The sequence below is a fragment of the Thermobia domestica genome, chromosome 2 (assembly GCF_964235325.1).
Source record: "Thermobia domestica chromosome 2, izTheDome1.hap1.1, whole genome shotgun sequence".
NCBI classification, from domain to species: Eukaryota; Metazoa; Arthropoda; class Insecta; order Zygentoma; family Lepismatidae; genus Thermobia; species Thermobia domestica.
This window is the reverse complement of record NC_137455.1, coordinates 134,104,100-134,121,475: the sequence shown is the minus strand read 5'-3', so window position 1 is coordinate 134,121,475 and position 17,376 is coordinate 134,104,100. Positions and strand designations below refer to the sequence as shown.

The 17,376-nt window shown below is 33.1% G+C and overlaps 1 protein-coding gene across 1 annotated transcript in view; it reads left to right on the top strand.

The window, feature by feature from the left end:
- Positions 1-1,145: 1,145 nt before the first annotated feature.
- LOC145679182 (chitinase-3-like protein 1) overlaps positions 1,146-17,376 on the top strand; it is a 20,818-nt gene continuing 4,587 nt past the window's right edge. Inside the window, exons 1-9 of the mRNA XM_081749773.1 lie at positions 1,146-1,293; positions 5,712-5,784; positions 11,467-11,652; positions 12,551-12,651; positions 12,804-12,935; positions 13,819-13,946; positions 15,587-15,710; positions 16,013-16,198; positions 17,261-17,374. Coding sequence (XP_081605899.1) covers positions 5,718-5,784; positions 11,467-11,652; positions 12,551-12,651; positions 12,804-12,935; positions 13,819-13,946; positions 15,587-15,710; positions 16,013-16,198; positions 17,261-17,374 — 1,038 coding nt within the window. The 5' untranslated portion in view covers positions 1,146-1,293; positions 5,712-5,717. The remainder of the gene's footprint in view (positions 1,294-5,711; positions 5,785-11,466; positions 11,653-12,550; positions 12,652-12,803; positions 12,936-13,818; positions 13,947-15,586; positions 15,711-16,012; positions 16,199-17,260; positions 17,375-17,376) is intronic.

Genomic DNA, 17,376 nt, shown 5'->3' with positions numbered 1-17,376 from the left:
TTGAGATTCGATACGAGACGAGAATTCGACAAAATTTACGAGGGGAGAAGAGGAAACATAATTTCTCGTCTCATCGGCAACACTAATAACCAGAGACTCGAATAATAATGCAGAAGAGTAAAATCATATTAAATCATACGGTAGAATATGATGCTAGTGCTACTTTTATCAGGCCATCTGTCATCGCTTTGTAATATTTTTCTTAAGTTTTAGTAATACAATTAGTGATCCAATAGATAATTCAATTAATGATCCAGGATTTCAAGCATTAATATTAAAGGATTCCTCCGTTTCGCTTGGGTATAAATTTTTTACATTTGCTGTCCTACAATCGAGTGATGGGATTATTTATGTAAAGAAAGTTTATAATATTCATCTAATTATAATTTTAGAAACAAAAAGTGTATGAATAGCATTGCACGAAATATGTATTTCCTATCTGATTCGTAGTAGCTTTGCTATATTCAATAACTTACACTAAAATACAAATGCTGAGCAAAGCAATGTTTTATTATAAATCAATGTAATAATAAATGTGAGTTTCGGATATCTAACATACCCTTCTTCAGACACTATCAAATTCACACACATATATAGTAATTGATATATATAAATATATTTCTTATAATATAGGGCTCTATAATGTACAGTACAATATTAACCTCACAAAATGTACTTTCATATTTCTCACTGGGAAACATATAACTTCTTTCTCAAACAAACTTCCTGGTGTTTTCAACGAAAAAATGCGAGTACTTGTAGAAAATAATCTCAGACACAATTAGTAATTTCGCCTGGATATAGGACAACACATGTTATTTGTTTAGATCAGTGCTGAAATGATTTTCTTAATATACTTACTTTTTATTCTTTTGAGTTTAAAGGAGATAATAGAAACAAGTGTTCCCAAATGGATGAAGAGAGTTTTAGTTTGCTAAGGTGTGCTTCAAACAAAACGAGAAAAGAAATAAAAAAAAAAATATCTAAGCTTATCGTTTAAAGTTCCCCCTTCTGACAACGTAGCGAGACTCCACCCCTTTCCCTTGTATTTACTTATCAGGTGACGACGACAAGCACATGGGTTGATTCAGGGCGCGTTGCGTGTGTGTATGTATGTGTGTGTGTGTGTGTGTGCAGTATTGTCTTCTAAACAACGAATGCATGTTTCTTCACACACATCTTCCACATCGTGTGAACGAAGGAGCGGGGCTGCTATTATTTTGAAGGACTATAAAAAAGCGAACGTGATTTACCAGTAATCAGTGTACTCCCTCTCTCACTGGGAAGGAAGTGGTAAGTAGTCACACTATCATTCACTCAATTACGATACTAAGTGAGTAGGGAAGAGGTATCTCTATCCGTCTCCATTTGACAGATCATTTTCTTAATATAATTTTTCTTAGTAAAATAATATGTTCGGTAGTATAGCTTTCGAAATATTTTTCTTCAACATCTGAAATTCGAGAAGAGCAATCGCATTCATTGATACTCCTTAATATCATTTTATTGAATCTCCAAATCAATCAAGTATGTATCAATACATTATATCGAAAAATTTACGCGATATTTTTCGCGGAAGTCATCAGTTTTCGCTCCGTTTTAATACAAATACGGAAATAATGTATTATTTTCACTACTAGGCTATACTTTATTTGGAAAATGAGCTTAAGCTAGGCATAATAACTACCTACTAAAATGAACTGTCTGTCTCTGCAACCTACATAGTTCTATGGCCAGCTAAATGGCGCACATTCACCTGATTAGTGCGTGGTCAGCGCACAAGTTCATTACGCAATTATTTCTGGCTTTTCAGATAAGACTCCACTATCTTTTAGTTCAAGAAACTTCCCTAATTATCTCATTATGCTGGATCAGTAACATAAAATGTATGGTTACAGAGGGAATCAAACCTGGAACTACAGATGCAAACCTTTCTCATATTAGTAGTAGCACACAATAACATAACACAAAAAACAAAAATAGAACTTCGTTGGATTGTATTACAGTTCTTGGATTTCTATATCATAGTGATCATTTAATGTGCGAAATAACTTTCCTCTTATGAAGCTTTAGTAACTGTAGCAAGTCAAATTTCAAGCTTGAGTAAGTTAATAATTTGTTACGAGAAACGGTTTGAAGCTTGTCACGTTATGCTTCCAAGAACCTTAAATGAGAAGTTAAACGTTGTGAACATAACATTGAAGAATATAGGACAAAAACAATGAATTCAAAAAGGAAGAAAAATGAAAAGTAAGTTACGGGGAATTGCTTCTTTCACATAATTTTCTTCTTTAGTCTTTTCTCTTGTTTTGTTAGTCTTTAAAAGAAACAATCAATTGATTGCTAATCACTTGAAGTAATTAGATCTAAAAGAAAACCTAGTAATTATCCTGCATGATTGATGAACCAAGATCTCAAAGTTTAATTTCTTTCATTTTAAAATTTTTGCTAGATATTCGATATTCTCTAGAAGGAAATGTAATTTATGCTTTTGTCTAATTTTATATATATATATAGCATATGTGCCATATATATGCCATATATATGACATATGTGCAGCAGAGAGCGTCATTTAACATATTTCGAATTGTAACACTAGAGGTCTATTTTTTGATATTCTTATTTGAGTACAATTTGTTGAATTACATGCAACACATATAACTAAAGTCAAAATGTATCGTGCGTGCATTCAACATACAAAACCGAGCTCTATGCCAAAATTATCAAAATTAACTTTGCTTTAGTTTATTTTCCGATAGCTTAGCGATAAAGTGTTTACGTATGTTATGATGGCTCCTGTTCGGTCCCACGTTATGTGAGTTTTTGGAATACAATATTTGCATTAGCATCTTCGAGGAACTTTGCTTCCAATTTCATATTTCAACAATTCATACATTATCGTTTGAACACATTTGCCATCCGTGTATTTCAGCGTACCACGAGGTAAAACAAGATTTAAGTTCATTTTTGCATGTAATCTTGATGCTGGGAAAGACCAATTCTAACAAACAAAGCAATCTTAGAAACTAATGAAAATTGTCAACGCACAGTTAACAAGTAACAGTGTCACAGTGTACAGAACGTGGAGGAATTTGGTTTGGTTTTTGGTAAATCGAACTCCTTATCAAGTTGAATTTTTTTAAGTGTAGGCTTAAATATAGCATTTTACTTCAAATTAAATGAAATATACTTATGAATGAATATTTAAAAACAGCAAATATTCAAGTCTTTAGATTTGTCGAGTAAAATGTCATTTTGTTTTGTTTCAGCGTTGTATTCCACGGATATATTCGTATTTTGCATCCTGAGCGTTATATGAACCCGCTAATCTCAACAACACTGCACGTAGTCTATCAAGCAAGAATTATATCCATAATTTCTTCCATAGGAATACATTCATAACCAAGTTTTGATTGTCCATACCTTAGGATTAATTGAATGGATCACCTCCACCAGCGACCTCGATTTCTAAATTCTAACCCTCTTTATCCTAGCCAAAATTGATTGTAATCTATCAATAGTAGTTCTTGAAATGTTGTGTCTCCTGGACGGACACACAGACAGACAGAGAAAATATATAAAGGAATGTTTCATATACCAAACTCCTTAATAAAAATTGAACTGATCAAGTAGTACTGTTGTTACAGAAAATGCTATGAACTATACTTTGAAGTTAATTTCTACACAAACTACTCTTGCTGTACTGATTGCAAATACACAGATTATTGATTCTTTAGCTTCTAATCTAACGTCTATTCAACAGGAATTAATCAGATTCTCATTGTTAGAAACCGAAATTAGTATCACACTTTTGAACATTTGGTATTCTTTGTGCACTGACCAATAGACTTGTGCTTCACTCCTCTAATGTAGGCAGGCTATTTTGATATAAGATTGACCCGAGATAATGTAAAAAGTATTTATATCTAAAAGAAATAGAGTAGTAAAAAAGCAAATCCATCTTCGTATTATTATACCTAAAATAATATGAAAACGGGGACATCTTAGTGGCAACCATTGGTGACTATTTGGACTTTGTGGTTGGAGAATGCCCATTTTTCTATATATCATGCCTCCAGTTAACTCCAAGTAACATAATACTAAAAACAAAAAAGTACTTTGGAGCTACTAATCTTAACACAAAATTAATTACTAACCTCAACGAAAAATATTAAGATTAGCAAAGCAAAAAAAATTGAGGCGACAAATTATTGCCTCCCATTTATAATAGGAATGTGATTTTAAAAAGTGATATGCTTCTGTTGTAAAAAAAAAAAAAAAAAAAAAAAAAAAAAAAAAAAAAAAAAAATTATATAATGGTAAACTTTCGCAAACTACATATAGGTCTATCTTTATATAACTTAATAATATATTTCAAATATTTGGTCTAGGAATTAATTCTTGCGGTTGGTACGCACACATTGAAGCTGTAGTACAAACACAAAATACATAAATACCTTAAGAAAAATATTGTCCATCGCTAGCCACCACTTTCGCCCATCTGTCAGGCAATGTACGGATTCCGTGGCGAAAGAAGTCCTCATCCTTGGAAGCGATCCAGTGAGAGACCCATGTTTCGATATCTTCTGAAGAAGTAAACCGCTGTCCAATCAAATCGTTGTTCATGCAATCGAACAAGTAGTAGTCCGAAGGAGCAACGTCTGGTGAATACGGCGGGTGGGGTAAAACTTCCCATCCGACATTTTCTAAATAGGTTTTGACCGGTTTTGCGACATGTGGGCGAGCGTTATCATGTTGAACAATAAGTTTATCATGTCTGTTCTCCCATTCTGGTCGTGTTCTGGCCAGAGCTTGCTTCAAACGCATTAATTGTCGTCGATAACGTTCTCCATTCATAGTTTCACCCGGTTGCAGCAGCTCATAGTACACCACACCTTTCATATCCCACCATATGCACAGCATAACCTTTGCACAGTGAATATCTCGTTTTGGTTGTGATGGACCTGGTTCACCTGGTTTCACCCAGGCCTTTTTTCGTTTAGGGTTCTCGTAATGGATCCACTTCTCATCACCCGTAATAATTCGATGCAGAAACCCCTTCTGCTCTGTCGTTGAAGCAGCAATTCGCAAATGGTTTTTCGTCTTTCCACGTCTCTGTCTTTCAATTCATGTGGAACCCAATGTGACATCTTTTGAATCATTCCCATGGCTTTCAAGCGTTTGGAGACTGTTGTTTGATCAACGCCTAATGCTGCTGCAAGTTGTTCCTGCGTTTGACACGAATCCTGCTCGAGCAATGCTGTCAATTCTTCGTCTTGAAATTTTTTTTGCTGTCCAGCTCGCTCTTGGTCTGCCAAGCCGAAATCACCACTTCTAAACCGTGCAAACCACTTCTGACACGTTCGCTCAGCTAGAGCATGGTCACCATACACTTCCACCAAAATACGATGACTTTCAGTCGCACTTTTCTGCATGTTAAAGTAATGCAGCAGGACACCCCGCAAAAACACTTTATCAGGCACAAATTGCGCCATGTTCACTTAACTACAAACTGGTGTTGTTGACGCTTTAATCCACTGCCCTATACTACGAACGATACGCGATGACAGGGGTTTGCAACACATGTGTGGATACACGGAACTGTGGGACGCTCCGTTCGTTGCGCCATCTCTTGTCCACCCGCACGAATTAATTCCTAGACCAAATATTTTACTGAAGTTTTACTAATAACATGTCCATATATTTTTCAGGACAATATGAAGTGTTTCGCTGTGTTGGGTCTTGTAACATTCCTGGCAGCATTTGCTGTGCATTTTGCTAACGGTAAGACAATAATAAATTCATTGTGTAACTTGATCCTATTACAGATAAATTTTTACTCATTAACATTTTATTTAAAAAATTACTACTACTTTATCTACAACTATATTGAATTCTTACACAGATTTCTTTCAGTAACAAAATTTTACTTAAAAAGTTCTATACATTCGTTTCTTTGCCTCCTTACTTCCTCCTTACCGAACAAGACAAATATTCTTAATGGATTACACTCAAATGTAAAATCACGTAAACTGTACTATTTTCGGATGAATAACTTGTGCATAATTTTGTACTTAAAAGAGAGTTTCTGTTTAATTATTACTTAAAGGTTAGTTAAGCACCTAACAAAATTTAGTCAGTTAATAAGCTGTTAAAGAAAAGAGAAACCCCACAAAACCAAGCTAATAATAGTCAGACACTTAATCTCGTTTCTGAACAGTTTTGTGTTTTATACGGACTACATTAATTGTATAAAATTGTATTTCTGCTCACCATTAACAACGTTTATTTTACAATTATGTTCTTACTCTAAATTTTGTGCTCGAGTTGTCTCTAGCTTCTGTTACATTTGGCTCAAATGTAAGACAAATTTCAAATAAACAAATTTCGAATTTGCAAAAAGCCTTCTCAATTCGAATTACGTAAATGCTTTTATTACCAATATAGACACTCGCTAAAATTGTATTTAATCCTATCCTAATTTGGAATATTTTCTTCTAATTTCTTTTCCAATTTTTAGTACAGTATGTTTAGTATTAGGTTCATAGTTTGCAATCTGCTACTCTGTGTGACCAAGATGGACCAGCTTCAAGAAGGGCAATGTCAATCCTAACAGTTAACATGCTTAGCATTACAACACGGTTTATCACCGATTTCACTCCTGCGTGAATGACTTCACGAAGTTATCCAACTGCTACGGTGTTTTCGATTCTGTGTTAATAACAGTCTGCAACAAAGATAATTGGACAAGAGATAGTGTTTCATCAACGCATTACACTGCAGCAATTCTCTACATGCATGTGAATGCACTTGCCTCATCTTAATTCTCTTTCATGTCGCCCCCAAAATTTTGTCGCCCTGCGCTCGTGTAATTTCGTTCGTACTTAAATATGGCACTACTTTAGAATTGAAGTATATCTCAGTAACACAAGGAAACATCAACTGTTTACTTTTTTCTTTTTCTTTCTTTCTTTTTCTTTCTTTTCTTTTCTTTTTTTTTTTTTTTTACGACGATACACCTTATTTGGTATTATATGGAAGATGGCATAAACGTTTTATTGTTAATTACATCCGTAATTCTCATTCTGTAAATTGATATTTACATACTAAGTCCCTCTGTATGATTTGACCTTGCCTGTATACTCCTTGATTGCTTTTCTTATTACGGATAGAAGTATTATTTTCGAAGGATTTGTGTTATTCATTAAGATACGAATTGACTTTTAGAACTGTAATTAGATATCTTGCTGAATTTCTGCTATTAAAAGTTCTTTCATAAAAATTCAATATTTTACTTGTAACATTGTATTGAATGATATTTTGCTCCTTAACTAACATTGTCTTTCTGTGATTTTTGCATATTAAATTTATACTAAGTGTAGATCCATGAAGTACAGTAATGATAGAACGTTCAGCTGAGTTATGTTTTTAAAAGTCTCTATTTACTATCAAGGCTATACAACACGAAACATTCTGCTTGAAATGGGATCCCAACTACTAGTCAGGATTAAATATGAGGCAAGGCACTATCCGGAATCGTATTCGGAGTCGTGCGCACAGAAAGCATATGTGTTACCTACTTGACCACAAAGGTATACAATGATGAAAATTCATCTCATTTACTGATCTATGAAGATTACTAATGCTGTTGAAAACATCAATGCAGATAGGTATGAGTACAGAAAAAGAACAAAGATAATTTCATTAAAGTACATCCCAACAATCTATTAATGCAGCTAAGGATTGACGGATTCATTTTGAGTTTAGCGTCTCTTTCTGCAGCGGCGAGGCTATATGAGACGTGGACCTACAGCTTAAGGTGGGATCGAAACCACATGAGTTCCCGCTGGAAATCGAGCCCGGGACTCCCACGCCAAAGGCGCGTATGCTAACCGCTTAGCTACGAGATAACTCAATGCAGCTAAGAAAAAAAAATCAGGAAGAACTCAATCGGATCGCTTGCAAACACGCTACTACTCAATTTATTCAATATATTAAATAACAGAAAAAAACTCTTTACGAGTAATTTAATTTAAGGATCCCGAAATAAAATTCTGTAAAATAAGCTGATATCCCTTATACTATCTAAATTAGAACGATCGTCACTGGATTTGAATTAAGATACTCTTGAGTGTTAGGAATGTAAACTAAGATCTCGAATTAACCGGGGGATGAGGGAAATTCCCTCCTTTCACCAAGTAATTTCCTCAAATGGTCAAAGGAGAGTTTCTTCCTTGCCAGAGAAATATTTCGTCCATTTCATACTTAACTTACACCACTGCGTAAACAAAAGCATTGATATGTATGTATCTAGAAAAGTCCCCCTCAGTGGCGTATTTAGAGGGATGGCTTCCGGGCTTAAGTCTCCCCCGAAATCTTACTTAGTAAAGTAAATGAAATATCTTGCAGAATTTTCACATTTCCAGGCAAAGCCCCCCCGAAAGTTAACAAAGCCCCTCCCGAAACAAAATCGTAAATACGCCACTGACCCCCTTCTTTAAAAAAAAAGTTTGATTCGAACGTTTACTGATTAGACCTTCTACCACTGATTAGACTTAGTAGTTTAAATTAAGGAAAAAATCCTTAACTAGAACTAGTAGCACCAGAAATTTACTTTTTACACAGACGAATATTACGTTAAAGTCTTTTAACATAAAATTAATGCGGGTCATAAAAAAGTAGGAAATCATTGCCTTTTTCACAAGTAAGAAACGAAACCAAAATAAAGCTTGCGTGACGTGAAATCATCTTCACTTGTATCTACAAGAATCGTACATTCATAACCCACTTCAAGACAAGAAGACTTTTTCTTTACCATCACTGTAACAAGTTCCTTTGACAAGGTCATTTGAAATTTTGGAAACGTTACATTGTTATAAGAAGAGATCTCGTAAGTGTGTTGTAATAATTCATCCTTGATCTTTTTATTTCTTTCGACTTGTTTTGTAGTTGAATATGACTTAATAACTTGTATACACTTAAGTAGAACATGATATAAGTGAATTTAGTGCAGGATTCCTACAAGAGCTTCAATAATGACATGATTGTTTCTATGATCATCCGACATATTTATTAGAGATCATTTTGCTCAAAAGTAGAAGTAATGATAATGTCCTTCGATTTCATCGAGTAACTACACTGCCTGTGTGGAATCAATAAACTTATGCTGTAATATGATATGCTGTAAATTGTTAAATAAAAATTATATAATTCTATAACAATCATAACATGAAATGTTCTTATCCAAATATATTTTATTTCTTTTGATTTTGACACTGTCTTTATTCTTATGTAACATTTTAGTTACGTTAATCATTATTGATTAAAAACCGAAAACGGTGTCTTCCTCCCCTAAAACTTCTATGCTTTTTTTCTGTAGCCATTTGATATAATTATATCTATGATGATTAAGGATAGATATACTCTTAATTAAGAGTTCTCATTTCTCACAATTTAATACGTCGTCTATTTTTCTTGGTATAACGAAGTCTGAGAGGAATGAACCATGAATTTTGTTATTATCAGACGATGAAACTTATTTTTTCTATATTGTTCTCTATGTATTTCCTGAATTGAATACTGCTTTAGCATGCTAACAGGCAGTGATAATATAAATTGCTTCTCAAAGAATAATAAAAAATAATAGATAGGATGTTGCACGAAAAAGTAAACCATGTATCATATAAATAAAAATAAACGTAGTCTTGTTTGTATGATCGAATCAGAAGGAAACAACTGAACCGTTTGAAATAAATTTTAGGATATAGTATCTACCTCGAACTGAAGTTTTATTATACACTTCAATTAAAATGTATATTCTAAAGGAGGAAGAGAAGATTCAAAATTTCTGCCAAACATAGAGTACCTAACAAGCCGCTTAAATTCGGATGACGAATCCCTTAATACATAGTTCTCATTAAAAATAAGTAGAAACGTAATGTGGTCCAGAGTTTTTCAAAACTTCTCCCTGTAAGAAAGAAGAAGAGCAATTTCTTTAATTTTCTTTCTCACCGTACTGAAATTGACGTTTTCTTTCTTATTATCATAGGAAAGAGACCAAATTTCATCTTCCTAACTTTAGGAGCTCCTGAGACACTCCATTTTTGTCATAAATTTTGAACCTTCTCTCCCACTTAGGATAGTCATTTTGATCGAAGTAAAAATCCAGTTCGGTGTAGGTACTATTTTCCAAAATTCATTTCAAAAGTTCCAGCCGTTTTTTTTTTTTTTTTTTTTTGTAGCATGTTCACTTTCATACTTTTTTCGTGCCGTAAATGAGAAAGAAGATGAAATAAGCTATAGTCAGAACATGTTAGGTATTAATGTTACATCATTTTTCGGCAAGAAAATTGGCACTTCGAAAACAGTTACTAGTACCTCAATGAAGGAAAGAGCTCGAAGCATGTTCGTATGGTTTCCCTCTCCCCTCGAGTCAATTCTTACAGTTCGAACTAAAGAGCTGGAACACTACAAATATTACAATTAACACAGTAAGCTGATGTAAACTACCAGAACACCGAATATCGAAACAGGGAAACACAACTTATAAATAATTAAATAATGACTTTGATTTTATAAAACATGAATTATTTATTTTACTTATTTTTCTCGTTTGGTTTATTTATCTCATCCACGTAGTGTTCCAATAGATGACAATACTCCTGTCATCGTGTCTGTTTCAATACTACTGACTTGTTGAATTGCATTCAGTGGGTGTGTATTTCCATTGCTTCCGAACACAATCAAATGGGTTTGTTGTGGACTTCCTATTTCCTTCCAAATTCTCTTCTTACAAATCCACTGGACTCTCAGTATTAACTTGCTTTAGAAAGAATAAAGTAATCAGGGCATCGAATCCTATCTCCTTCAAAATTTTCAATTTATATTTTGCAGTTAATAATAATAATAATAATAATAATAATAATAATAATAATAATAATAATAATAATAATAATAATAATAATAATAAGCTAATTCTCTTATTAATACACTCCATTTCGATGTCAATGTTTAAATAACTGAATCGGTAAATGCAGTAAACACATTAATTCTAAGATTTTTGAAGTACTTTAAAGGTAACTGTTGAGGATAACCAGATGTTGATCAATACAGAAGTCATTCAACTTCTATTCATATACCTACCAAAATTCTAACATTACTACGATACTTTCAGTGAACATCTATTAGACGTATCCATAGACATTAAATGGGTATGCTGGATATTATCATAACATGTACTTCTGATGTGGATAAATAGAATGTTAATCAAACTATACTCTAAAAAAAAACTAAACATAGTACACCCGGTGGAGCTCATGTGGTTCGTATCCTATATTAAGCTGTAAGTCCACGTTTCATACAGCTTCAGTGCTGAACGGAATTCCAAAACAATCAAGATAGAGTACAACGACGCAAGATCTAGACCAGGTTTCATTAAATAAATGTCATTCTAATTTTTAATTGTAGGTAAAAATTTAGTATGTTATTATGGAAGCTGGGCAGTGTATCGACCAGAAGGAGGAAAATATGACGTAGAAAATATCGATCCTTTCCTGTGCACCCACATCATATATGGTTTTGCTGGTCTCAGCTGGGATGGAATCATGACTGCACTTGATGGCTACAATGACCTACCAGACAATTATGGCAAAGGTAACATTTGAAATTTTGTTCGCTCTTTATTCACTTACGTAAATCATTTCAGAATTATTAAATACTATTAGAAGTCGTTTATCCCATTCTTAAGTAATAAAATATGAAAATATAATTTCTTTCACTAATCAATATTAACGTTAGAATTTTATCGTAAACATCAGTAAATAATAATATAATTTCCTAATATAGTTGGTAATTTTAACTGAACAATTTTTATTCATAAACCTATGAAAGAAGGCCTCTCATACTTTCCTGGAAACAATATTTTAAGACAAATCATTTCTGTATTTCTTGTTTCTGAAATTTACCATTCTGAGTTTAATTCTATATTTTCAAGTAACTCTATAATATTTATGGTTGTTCTTCTTTGTTTGGGCTAACAGCAAGTTAAAAGTAACTATGTACTATTAAGATACTCTCTAAAAACAACGTGTTATTTTCTATCAGAAAATTATCGAATCATCTGTTCATTAATACAGTATACATCTGTACTATTTACAGGTTATCTTCTACTCGTAGATTAACTATCTTGTTGACTTGTTTTAGGTATTCTAGAACCACTTCCTAAACAGATAGTAGGTATACACACCTTCCCAGTTAATCTAATGTAATAAATCTAGTTTTATCAAATCCACCTGTCATTTATTTAAGAAAGAACTAACCACATGTGTTATCAAACTTGGGAGATGCTATATGTAAAATTACATTGAAGAAAGTCAGTTCCCGAACTAAACATGTTATAGATAAAAATGTTATTAAAATGTATTAACAAAGCCATAATCCTCTCCGTAATATAATCGGATAGTATATGAAGATTGACTTAATAGGAAACAGACAAAAAGCTAAATAAAATTGCATTGAAAATAAAATGCATATATTTTTATACATGATACAGGTGCATTTGTAAGATTCACTGGTCTCAAGGAGAAAAATCCAAGTCTGAAAACACTCCTGGCTATTGGTGGATGGAATGAGGGATCTTCGAAATATTCTGACGTAAGTATCTTTCTATTGTAAATTTACGTAAAAACAAGATTAGAACAAAACTGCTAGATACATTTTGACATTAAATGATTTAGACAAAACAGGTATGCATATAATAAAACTAATATGTGAAATATTATATTTTAAATTTGAAACTTTTACAGATGTCAGCTACTGCCGCAAGTCGAGAAAAGTTCATCACTAACGCCATTACATTCTTGAAGAAGTACAACTTTGATGGACTGGATCTTGATTGGGAATACCCTGCTCAACGAGGTGGCAAACCAGAGGACAGAGTAAGTAACTTAACTTTAACAAAAATGTATATGGTACTTAGTACCCACGTTTCAGTAAAAGTTAACACACCAAACGAGGCTTAACTAATAATAATAATAACTACGTTTTCTTAATCTTAAAATTCATCATTAAGCTCAGTTGCTCATCATGTGTGCACTAATATATGAATATAAACAGTGCCTAAAACTGATAAGCGTATACGTATTAAATTACGTGTTTTCGCAACATGTTTAATGTTAGTAAAACAATAGACTTTCTTTGAAATATATATGTAATAACAATATTAGAAATTTGTTTAGAATTCTTGGATTCGAGTTACAAGAATCTTAAATCACATAGACTGATCTTAGGTAAACTTCACATAAATTATCATTATGATCTGATCATTATAAATTATCAGATCATACATTTATCATCGTATAATAAAGTATGAATAGTGCATCATTTCAAGATATATTTAGGCATTAGCTCTTAATTAACTGAAATATCTTCAATGTTGTCTATTGCACTACATATACAATTAATACTACCTTTCCTGAATTATATTTTTAAATTTCTGCCACTTTTAAAATTATTTTCTAAAAGTTAGTTTCGCAGAAAATGTTGAATCATGTAGAGGTTTGTACAATGTATCTAGTAGATTTGACTAAATTCAAGAGAAGAATAGAACAAATCTCGCTAGTAAATTCTTGCAAACCTATAATTCAAGTTATGGAAATCTTGTTACATATTGATCAGTTAGAGACAATTACTACTAGGTATTATTAGAGAATACAATAACTGTCAGTTGCATACATTAGTATACTCCAGATGTATGAATATGTATACAATAATATAATCTTCTTGGCTTGTACTAGCTTAAATTGAATATTGTAATTATAGGAGAACCACGCTGCCCTTTTGAAGGAGATGAAGGCAGCTTTTGCTCCAGAAGGACTGTTGCTGACAGCAGCTGTATCTGCCGGGAAAGGAACAATTGATGTCGCCTACGATGTACCCAAGATGGCAGAGTAAGTAATATAAAGGAAGACAAATTGATTAATAAATCAAACTCAAATTAAATATATCATTCATGAAGTAAATAATATCATAAAATTGAAAATATTGTTCAAAGTTTAGGAATGATAATTTGTTTTCTCTAGAAGTTCAACTATTGTAGTTAAAAACTAATTTTCTAAAATTAAAAGGAATTCTCGCTATACAGCGAGTTATCGAAATGTTGTCCACATTATCTATTTTGGTGTGTAATTACAACGAGCTAACAAAGTGACAATACTTAATGGATATTCAGGTGTATTTAATATTCACTATGAAGTGTGCTAAATAGTAAGTTGATTTCCTTTGAGTTGATTTCCTTGATAGTAAGTTGATTCAACATATTCTTTGGAGTATTTCTATTATTATTATTATTATTATTATTATTATTATTATTATTATTATTATTATTATTATTATTATTATTATTATTATTATTATTATTATGTCCGAGTCGGAAAATTTTTGTCCGCCAGCTTTCACGTCCAGAATAGCCTGAAACAAGATGCTTTGTTGCCATTATTGTTCAACTTTGTCCTGGAATACGCTATGAGAAGAATCAAAGATAGTAACCAGGGCCTAGAGTTGAATGGTATTCACCAGGTTATGGCGTATGCTGATGTAAATTTAATAGGGGTTGATAGGAGAACAATAGAAAGAAATGCAGAGGTCTTATTAAACGCTTGCACTAACATGGTTTAGAAGTAAGTGCAGAGAAAACTAAATACACGGAAGTTCGTCGGGATCGTAATACGGCAAATTATGAATGCGTTAACATATCAAATAATACTTTTGATAAAGTGGGTATTTTCAAATATCTAGGATCAATATTAACAGACGAAAACCATATTTACGAAGAAATTAAATGTCGACTAAAAGCAGGGAAATCGTGTTATTATTCAGTTCAAAATCTCTTGTCGTCGCGAATTCTGTCGAGGAATTTGAAGCTTAAAATATATAAAGCAACAATCATGCCTGTTGTTCTGTATAGTAGCGAAACATGGTCGCTTACCCTGGGGAAAAACATAAACTGAAAGTATTTGAGAACAAGATCCTGAGATGAATATTCGGATCCAAGAGGAACGGGAAGGGAAATGGCGGAAACTTCAATACGAGGAAGTACATAATTTATACGGTTTACCAAACATTGTTAGGGTCATCAAGTCTAGGAGGTTCGGGTGGGCAAGCCATGTAACCAGGATGGAAGAAAGTATGAACGCTTTCAAAGTTTTAACTGGCAGACCAATCGGAAAACGACCGTTAGGAAGACGAGGCGCAGATGGGAGGACAATATTAAGATGGATCTCGCAGAGATAGAAACAAAGTAGAAACTGGATCCAGTTGGTTAAAGATAGAAGACAGTGGAGAGCTTTCGTGAACGCGGCATTGAATCTTCGGATTCCGTAGGCCATAGACTGAATTAGTTTCTTAGTTTGTTATTATTATAGTTTGTATATTATTAGAATATTATATATTATTTAAAATTAACCGCGAAATTTCAATTACGAATATTACGGGGATCGAACTAGAGTATCCAGCACATAAGACAAGACAGTAACCATTCAACTACGAAGGAACTCACAGTTTTAAAAATCTCATTTATATCTTTGTTTAGGTCTTTGGATTACATCAACCTCATGAGCTACGATTACCACGGAGCCTTTGATAAAGTAACAGGACTTAACTCTCCCATGTACGGCCGACCTGATGATCAGGGTGACAACGTCTACTTCAACACAGTAAGTTATAATCCATGATACTCTTTAATTATGATTATCAAATAAAAACGCAATTTCCTTATGTATTTGTTTCCTATGTTTTTTTAAATAAAAGTTGATATGAATTAGAATTTAAATGCAACTCAACTGGATTCGAAGTGAATGCATTGCACATACACAGACTTGGTAAATATTGTGTATCTTAACTCCTTTTGGAAAATTATACAATTTCATTAGTCTACATTTTAAATTGGCTCATTTTAAACACTTGTACTTGACGTCCATATGACGACAATACTACATTCACATATTTTATTTTCTAGAACTTCAGTGTGCACTATTGGATCAGTTTGGGAGCTCCACCCGAAAAAATCAATATGGGAATCCCATTGTACGGAAGGTGCTTCAAGTTGGACAAACCTGAAAATAATGGAATTGGAGTTCCTGGATCTCAGCCATGTACAGCTGGACCTTACACCAGAGAAGCTGGATTTTTAGGATACAATGAAGTAATTCTAGTTCATATTTTTCAAATGTATATGCTTCCTTTTACTTAAGCTATATTAACGGCTAAACTACATTGAATAATTTTAGCTGTAGCGTGATTCCCATTTCGAGTTTGCTCACTCTAAATTCACTAAATTTTCATTACTTTCGTCAGTAAAGGAAATCAGTTTCATGTAACTATATTTGTCAAAGAATTAATGTACCACAATAGCAGTAGACATGTAATTATTATTTGCTGCTGTTTCCAGCAGAAAACGACACAAGCCTCTTTCAAATCATTCGCCCCCTGGGTTATCTAGGTAAATACGTCTCTGTTGTCCACAGTATGAATGAGAGACTTCGTCTCTTCTCCAGACACAATTTCTTTTACCCGTTTCAGACGAAAAATATTACTTTGTCTTGCTCGATTGGTGTACTTTTCTATCTTCACAGGCCGCGATCCTGGGAGGACAGAAGCAACTCTTGCTTTCCCTCCTCAAGTTTCCTTGGGTCCCTAGGAACTGGATACTTTTAATTAAAATCTGACATAAAAAAACACACACACACTTAAACGCCCCTCCTCCGAAAGTTATATATAAACATCGGCACCACTGTCTATCTTACACTTATTCATCCACTGATTTAATTTTCTTTTTATCTACTTCGTATAGTAATTATTCCACTTACCCCAAAGACCAATAAGGGAGATATAAATGATAGATCAACTCCTAAAAATGTACAAATTCCAAACTGCTTGTCTAATCTAATCTTGCAATTTTTCAATCTTGCAGTTGAGCTTCATTTTCAATGTACGCTACTTCACTTACAGATATATTGTATAGTTACATAGTCAGTAGAATCATTTCATTTAAAAATTACTGTTTCGTTGATTTGTTCTTGAGAGCAATTAATTCTGAAGCTATTTATTATTAAAACACAAAGACAAAAAATTCAAAAGTTTAAACTATGTTTATCTAAAATTAATATGTAATATTTGTTTGTTTGCTAGTTCATAAACTGGACAGAACTTCAATAAATTTGAGATATTTATGTTAACACTATAGTGATATTTTTCCATATTTCAGATCTGTGTTATGTTGCAACAAGGCGGTTGGAATGTTGTTAGGGATCCATATTATCAAGTACCTTACATGGTCAAAGGAGATCAATGGGTTGGTTACGATGACGTAGAATCTATCAC